Raw genomic sequence first — 9,086 nt, 5'->3', positions numbered from 1 at the left:
AGGATTTGGTATGAACGACCCTCTTGATAATTTGGTCATCAATTCTGATTACTACATCGTCACATTGGGCAGATAGCCTTTGTCTTGATCCAATAATCATTAGCTCAGTTTTAGCAACATTTAGACTGAGCTTGTTAGCTTTCAGCCAACTGCTAAGGTTATTTAATTCAGGGGTTAGAGCTAGCTTAAGTTCTGTTAACGTTTTAGCAGATAACGTAAGGTTGGTGTCATCGGCAAACATTCTTGGTACGGCGCCCCGCAGGGAGTTGGGAAGATCATTAATGTAAAATAAAAATAGCAAAGGACCCAATATGCTACGCTGCGGCACGCCGCAACTGAGGGTACGAGCAGATGATAGTTTGCCACTGACATTACATCTTTGGGTTAGAATATGACATCTTATAATTACGCAAGAGGATCTCATGGTCAATGGTATCGAATGCCTTAGTAAGGTCAATAAAAACAACGCCATTTAAAAGGCCATTGTCGATGTTTACTGACCAAGCATTTGTTGCCTCAAGCAAAGCCGTGAGCGTACTACGTAGAGAACGGAACCCTGATTGGCAACCCAGTAGCAATTTATTATCATCTAGATAATGGAAAAGTTGATTATAAACAATTCTTTCGAAAACTTTCGAAATTATAGGGATTACAGATATTGGCCTGTAGTTGTTAGGGTCAGATTTAATACCCTTTTTAAAAAGTGGAGTCACGAATTAGTACTGCGTGTGCATATCATTTTGGCGGTATGTGACTAGCCTGCTTTGGAGAGAGAGAGAGAGCTGTACGGGTCCGCAAATGATCCCAAGACCGCAAATGATCCCAGAACCGCAAATGATCCCCAAACTGTACCGCAAATGATCCCAGAACCGCAAATGATCCCCAAACTGTACCGCAAATGATCCCAGAACCGCAAATGATCCCAACCTGTTCCGCAAATGATCCCGGAACGCAAATGATCCCCGTTTTGGACCGCAAATGATCCCGAAAAAAGGAATGGCATGGAGGGTGGAATGGTCTGGATTGAGAATTAATGAGAAGAGCGCTTATTTTTATTAAAATCACTTTAAATCATGCATGGCTAGCAACAGGTTTCTGCCTCATTATAGTTTAAATTTGCCACATTTGATTATCGGATACAATCATCAAAAACTAACTTGGACGCAATTCAAAACCGATTATGACCAGGGGCCTGTTTCTTGACAAGTCCCGATGACTTTTATCATGTTTTTTCGAGATAACTAAAAGCGGATTATGAAACACGTAAACCCTCTCCCTTCTTGAGATAAAGAGGGAATTGTGACATGTGAAAAGTTTAGGGACTTTCGAGAAACGGCCCACTGATCTCTTTGACGAGGCGAAAAGGACGCCACCCGGGCCCGGCTAGCAACAATCGTAACATTAATAACTAGAACGCAATGTTTTAGCCTATAAACTTTGGTTCAACATGCAATACTGCAATTTTTTTTTTTTTCCATGTCCTTGACTAAAAGTCGTCCATTAAACAACTATTACAGAAAACGCTATCATTTGCGTAGACCTGCAATGCTCCACCGCTCTTAATGTGTAGCAATCGAATTGCCTTCCACATCTGGTACAAATCTCTTCTGTTATTTTTCCTTCGCAGTATTTTTGCTTTAATTCCTGAGCAATGGCTAGCTGGGGATTCTGAGCACTTTCCATTTTTCGCCAAAGTCACTATCGGGGGAATCTAGGACAAGCATCTGGCGATCTTCCGATATGTCGGCAAAATCTGGGACGGTCGGGAAACTGCGAAATCCCGGCCTGATCGTCTGGGATTTTCCCGACATATGAAAACTAGGCAAGCTTCAGACAAAGGTAAATCACCAAAGAGTTGGTTGGACATGGAATTAAGAAAGGCAGGATTAACACATCGCCATCCTCCAGCCCCCAATGATGGGAACTGTCTATTCCATGCAATGAATGACCAGCTAATACGCCGCGGAAGGGTCTCGCAGAGTGCCACAAAAGTGCGATGTGACTTGGTAAATTACCTCCGTAGTAATCCAACAACCCCGGACGGGACTCATTTCACTCCAAGACGAGGTTATTTATCAGCAGGTAATTCCATCATTTTGGAAATAGCAGCCACTTTATTATTCACCGGCGTCGCAATTTTTTGCTGATTTTGGCGCTCCTTTTTTTGATACTCACGCACGCTTCCAACTGACCTGTTTATTTTCATGCAACCTTTCCTGCTTACAGAGTTATACTAAAAATATTCTCCCGTTTCACGTTTCAACCTTAAGCTCGGAAATTCAATACACAACATGATATCATAATTTCACAAAAGGCAGAAAATATCACAGAATCCTTTCCCAGCGAAACATTTTATTGAAACAAACAACATAAGATGCACTAAAACGCCATTCGCGTTGCAATGACTTTCCATTGCTGTTTAACGAGAATAACAAACTCACGAGGTAGAATATATATTTATATTAAATTAAGTTAGCACAACGGAAAGACGCTAACCTCATTTTGACACGAAAATGCTTTACTATTACCATAAAAACTATCCAGTTAAGCTCGCATATTATAAAACACGATGAATTCATAAAGGCCACCTTTTCCGGCGAGCAATTTTTTCAAACACACAACATATTTGCTCTTAGAGGCGAAAACCTCTTCCTATTTCATTGCGAGCGTGAAGACAAGAAACTCAATCGTGTCAAATTACCATGTACTTCAAGTTCAAACCCTTTCCTGAAAAACATTTTCCTTGAATAACAAGAAAATGCTTTACTATTGCCATAAAAACTATCCAGCACACATATCATAAAACATGATGAATTCATAAAGGCCACCTTTTCCAGCGAACAATTTTTTGAAACAAACAACATATTTGCTATTATTGCGTGCGTGAAGAGAAAAAACTCAATCGTGTCAAATATGCGCAATATTACAACAAACTAAAATTTCAGGATCAAACCGTTTCCATGAAGAACCTTTTCCTTGAATAATGAAGCACAAAATAGACGACAAGCTTTCTTTCAAATAATTATTGGCTGTCACATTTCCAATTTTTTTTTTTTTTTTTACCCGAAGTTTGTGCAGAGTTGATCACAGATCCGCTTAAGGTGTTCGATGCGTTCTCTGTTACCAGAGAATTTTCCATTTGGTTTCAGTGTTCTATACAACAGCACACTTGGTAAATATTAATTTAGAAATGCATCTCACTTTGATTTCTTCTCGACGGGCGACAGATTGTTGTCGAAGTCCATTACTCGTCGCTTTTGAGATTCCAAGTGTTGATTTTTACCGCCTGCGTAGTTTTATCCAACTGACTTTCCATTATTGAGCTCCATAAGGGTTTTTTTTGTTCAAGGATCCAGTAAAACGCCATTCACGTTACATGACTTTCGACGCCATTGCAGGCTAAGTTAATGATTCTACTGTGTCCACCAGAGAAATCTACGCAGTTCCACTACCCTCTCGATCCTAAGAAAATACGCGCAGAAGGCTCTATGCACAAAGATACCACTTACCAGGGGAGTGACAGGCAAGACTTTTACCGACACGGAAGAAAAAAACAAATAATAACACCGAACAAATGCCCTCCATTTCTAGGCTGGGATTGCTATACAGCAACCCAGTAATGACATATTGTACAAAACTGGTGCGTATATTTCTACAAACTTTTAAATGGGTTTCTGTGGCCATGAAACTCAAAAATGAAAAAAAAATGAAAACATGTGGGCTTGACTCGAGGTTGGCTCGTGGCTCGTGGTTGACTCGGGCTCGCGTTTGGCTAGAAAAATGATATAACTCCCTCGGGACGCCAGGTTGATTGATTGATTGATTCACTGTTATTGGAATACGGTAATTTCATAAGTTACATAACGTCTTTAGATGAAAGCCGGATAGAAACAGAAGTAAACACTACACAACTACACGAAAAATATGTACAAATAATAAGATATACTAAAATGTAGTCAACAGTTTGCCTGCCTACTAGCCAGTTTTCTGTTAAAGATAGCTTTAGATTCCTCCTCTGTATGAGAAAGAACCTTTATAATATTCTGTTTATGGAATGTGGTCCAGTACAACATTATATTTCGTATTTCTTAACATAGACTTATAAGGGTTGTTCTCACAGACATTCGAGAAGAGATCGCTTAAGTAACTAGGTACATTTCCATTCAGTGTATCATACATTAATAGACTTAAGTGCCTTTGACGCGTTAAGGCAAGCTCTTCCCAGTTTAGTTGTTTTCGTATTTGTGCTGAACGAACGTCATAACCTTGAAAGGTTATTATGCGTGCAGCACGATTTTGTAATTTCTGGACCCTAGTGGCAAGTCCAGGGGCACCCAACGACCAATTTGTTGTAAAATGTATTATTATACCCCAGTTAATGAAAATAAATGTTATCAAGGCATTTTCAGGTGTTTTTCAGTATTGCTGGGAAAGCATTATCTGTACCTTTTCCCGAGCAAGACACAAGAAATTTCCCAGCCAGCTAGATAAAATTGGTTGGTTTCCCAGCCAGCTGATCAAATTTATTTCCCAACAAGGAATTCCGCGCGCTTTCAAATCCCTCGATCCAAAACGACCGAGCAAAAGCGACAAAACCGGGACAAAACAGGTTTTTTCCGCTAGCGCAATCACTCTGACCAGCCGTCGTATGTTTGTGACTACTCTCTGGGAGAGGGAAGGAGTTCTTTTTTTTTATTTTTATTTAGTCGTCCTCAGTCTTCAGAGTTTCTACAGCCAGCTCGGGTTGAAATGCTAGAAAAAGTCTGTAATTCCCAGGCAAAACCTCTATCAATAACAAAATTTCCCAGCCAGCTCATCGAAACACATGTATTTTCGCCAGCCAGCAAGATTCCTTGGGGAACAGATAATGTGAGGAACAGATTCTTTGGGTGCCCCTGCAAGTCCCTGGTCTAAATTGTCCCAAACAACATCGCAGTAGTCGAACACAAGCTGGATAAGAGATTTGTAAATAGTATTTAGAACATCTAATGGTACATAATTACGTGCCTGTTTTAGACCATTGATGGACCGATTGACTTTTAAACAAAGTTTGTCAACATGCTCGTTCCATTTAAGATTTTCATCTAAGTGAATTCCTAAATATTTTGCTGTTTGGACTCGTTTAACATGATTGTTACCAATCTTAATTGGAAAGTCTCTTCCTAAGTTAGATAATTTGAAGGTAGTTGTTAAGAAAATATACCCCGTTTTAGTGACATTTAAGCTTAACTTATTTGCAAGAAGCCAGTCCCTAACGCGAGTTAGGTGTGCGTACGAGGCAGCCACAAACGACATCTGCAAATGGTTAGACTTTCAAATATTCTCGGATAAGGACTATAAGCCGGAGGTCCGGTCTCATAACCCTTGAGTATAAATTCTGTGGGACGTTAAAGAACCCACATATTATTCGAGAAGAGTAGGTCATGGAGTTCCCGGTGTTGTGGTCTGATCTATGGATATAGGGGTTAGGTGTCAATTGGGACGAAAGTTCTGTTTTTTTCCCCTGCCACTCCATGAATTGTGGCGAATAGATTAAATTAAATTAAATTAAAAATTAAACCTGAACCAGATTCTTGCTCTTGCGTGATGGACTCTCGTGTCTTCTGATGCACGCATTGTCCTAAAACAGTGGGATTTCAGCATTGGGGTCTTTCTCTTATTCTTGGTTGGCAAAGTGGATGAGCTCAAATGTGAGCTGATCAGGAAAGCGGCTACCAGAGTCACAAACAACGCAGAAGTTATGACAACGTAAAAAGGCATTGTTAAGCAAGCAGACACTTTTTATATTTTCGTTGGAAAGGACAGGATCTAAGGGAGCAATGCCTCTAATTAGATGCATTCAGATTTCAATAAGCGTGACGAAATAGACCTCTCCCCAACTTCAACATCATTTGTGATGCAGGCAATTAACGTCACAAAGTGTCCCCCAAATTCTGCCCCTTCAACTAAGAATAAACAGCTGCATTTACCCTAAGCTAAAAATAACGCTAACGTTTACCCTCACCTTGTTGTTGGAAATATGTCGTAGCAAAGGCTCAGTATTAAAGGCACATTTGGTATTGGGCGTGCATCTAATAGACCATTTTACAGTTGTTTGCTCAGTGACCTAGCCTTTGAATGGCTGCGAGGCAGCCGGTGACCGTGTATTGATACAAACCTCACTGCTTTTATCAAGTAAATTGTTTTGTTGTAATTCTAATTAGTCTACATTAACATTAGAAAAGCACAAAGGTTTGTATCAAGGCAGGGTCACCGGCAGCCTCGCTTCCATTCTTAGGCCAGGTAACTTAGCTACAACTGTAAAATGGTCTGTTAGGTTTATTTCTGGATATAATTGACCAATTAAAAGTTTTGTGCTCAGTTATCAGGCCTATGAATAAAAGCGAGGCTGGAGTTGACCTTGATTTCATACAAACCTTATTGCTTTTCTCATGTAAATTATGTTGTTGCAATGCTAACGAGTTTCTATTTACATAAGAAAAGCAGTGAGGTTTGTCAACTACAGCCTCGCCTTTATTCAACGGCCTGGTAACTGAGCACAGCCATTCTCGCACTGCTTCGAGAATGGCGTCCAAAAATATACACCTCGCTATTCAGATCAGTTCGTGGTTATAATACTTCCAAGTCGGCATGGAAAGTAACGGAATCCAGTTTCCAGCGATCATATTTGCAGGAAAGGGGAACATCTGAAAACATAATTACAAATTTATCGTCTTGAGCTCATGAGTCCTCGCACAATCCTTTGATTGCATTCTTATGATAAGACGGCGATGTTGGTGTCAACAAAATAGAAAAATGGAACTTAAGTTTTTCATAATAATAGAGTCAAATTCCCAAAAGACTTTTTTCTTTATTGTTCTTTCAACGAAAATGGCTGCCGTGACGTAAGGTGCAGTCAAAGAATCAGAGCAGAAGGAGTAACACGCACTTCACGTGACGTGGGTGGGGGCGTACAGAGCCAGTGCAGGGACTTTAAATATTTCTTTCGCGATTATACCATCTCGTTTAATTAAGTCGTGCAATGTGGGCAAATTTTCTTAACAACCTCGTTTCCCAGGGTCTCTCGTCTCTGCCGCCCTTGTCGTTGAGGGAGGCAGAGAAGAGAGACCCTGGGAACGAGGTTGTTGTCCTAAAGGTACATGGGTATTCGCAATTGTATGCTCACGTCTGGATTTTACAAAAATGCGTGCCGCACGTGCAGCACGTTTATTTTTCGTCTTTCAACCAATAATATTATTGCTTCATGGCGTTGTGGTTGCCCTAACCGTCGTCTTTGCTTAAATTTTGCCTCGCGGGATTTTCGGTGTCATCGACTTTCCTATATCGATCACTTAACTGCAAACAACTGTTTTTGCATAGAAATGCATTTTATTCTCTTCTTGTATGATCTTTTTACTCAATTAATGCTCTTTGACGAATAATCCTTGCATCGTAGGTTAAGTCACGTGCATTCTTTAGAAAGCCATTACGAGATTTAATTCTCCCCCAGGCCCGATCCAGACTCCTCCACGCACTTTCCCCAATACCGGCCAACTGGTTTGCATTCGTAACCCTGCACGCAACAGTTAACCTGTAAAAAAAAAAAAAAAAAAATTGACGACGTTTCGTCATTTCAATGTAGTGGCGCAGCAGTCCTCGTATCCTGCTATTGTTTAGTATTGTAAACAACTTCCATTATTTGTTAGTCTAAATCATTGTTTCAATTGTTTAGTCTTTGTTTTTTTGTCTAGGGTAGCAGGCCGATCACATTATATGTTACGAGAGCTGCTACATCACCTTACAATGCTTATGAAGGCCTTATGTTCAGAAATGAAGGAAATCAGATGCACGCCCGATTTTGATAGAACGACTTTTGAATGACCTTAAAAAAGTGTTCGCAATTTGTTTCAAGGACCAATGTTTGGCAAGATGAAAAAAAAGCTTCTCCTTATTCCCGCCAAGGAAACTCCTAATATGGGCAGTAAACATTGCCCAATCACATTACTGTATTTCGAATGACGTCTGATCGAAACTTTCCAGAAAGTTCCATGGAGAGATGCGGTTGTTTTCATCCGCGTTCGCTAAGACAATGAAAATTCGTGCTTGTTCGTTTTTGTTCGATAAGCCAATGTAATAATTTGCATTTTTGTTTACGTTCTGTTTTTACGTTTATTTTTCAAGGTCACATGAGAGTCGCTCTATCTTTATCTGTGGACTGAAGTTTGGGAACACTTTGTGACCCAATTTTTCTGTATTCCAGACGCCAGTGTTGTTGAAGTTAGGGAAAGAGAGAAAGGGGACACTTCGTGAAGCATATCAAACTCCTAGCACAATTAACTACTTGCATTCATGGACATATGTATACTTAATGAAGGCGTCAACTGAGTTTTAAAGTAGTTAATAATCATTTCTGCGTTAAGAAGACAGTAATCGTTAGGTTGCTTCTTTGGCCTGCACGTCCCGTAAGCACAGCATTTCGAGCTCCGGCAGCTTGCGTCGGAATTACAGACGCACTTGCCATACGAAGAGGAACCGTATCTCTTACACGTAAAACCTTTTACGCAGCAACTTCCCTGAGAAGCGAATTAATAAGAGGCTATAAGTCGCCTATGCTTTTTTGCTTACTTTAACCTTTCTCAAGTCGAAACGTCACAAATTGACCTTGTTAATGTTTCTGGGTGATGTAACAAAGAGTGAAAGTGTTTCTCTATTCTTTGCGATATTGCCCCGGCACAGTCTCAAATGGATTTATTTTTAGATACACTTTACGCGCGAAAACATACAAAGGGCCGCTTTCAGGGAAGCCGGTGTGTGAATCAGTTACATGATGATACGGCATGCCTACAAAATAGAAGTAATTACAATGGCGGAGATCAAGAACTCGATTGTGCGATTCGTGCTCCGATAATGTTGCGGCGACAAATCCTCGCGTGTAAACTGGCCTTTCGACTGACAAGGAAAGCTCATCTGCTGACAACTTCCTAACTTTATTAAAAAAGTATTTGATCAGAGTTTCTTGTCCCAATAGCGAAAAGCTATCCGTTTGAAATCGGTGCCTGGATAAAAACTGCTCATCAACGCTCAGTTGAAAAAAATCCATATCCTGA

General features: G+C 40.3%; 1 protein-coding gene across 1 annotated transcript in view; it reads right to left on the bottom strand.

Annotated features, from left to right (window-relative positions):
• Positions 1-7,348: 7,348 nt before the first annotated feature.
• LOC138056426 (uncharacterized) overlaps positions 7,349-9,086 on the bottom strand; it is a 7,701-nt gene continuing 5,963 nt past the window's right edge. Inside the window, exon 3 of the mRNA XM_068902214.1 lies at positions 7,349-7,570. Coding sequence (XP_068758315.1) covers positions 7,393-7,570 — 178 coding nt within the window. The 3' untranslated portion in view covers positions 7,349-7,392. The remainder of the gene's footprint in view (positions 7,571-9,086) is intronic.

This window comes from Montipora capricornis, chromosome 7 (genome assembly GCF_036669925.1).
Source record: "Montipora capricornis isolate CH-2021 chromosome 7, ASM3666992v2, whole genome shotgun sequence".
Lineage (NCBI taxonomy): Eukaryota > Metazoa > Cnidaria > Anthozoa > Scleractinia > Acroporidae > Montipora > Montipora capricornis.
The sequence above is the reverse complement of the archived record's forward strand: the minus strand, read 5'-3'. Positions and strand labels throughout refer to the sequence as shown.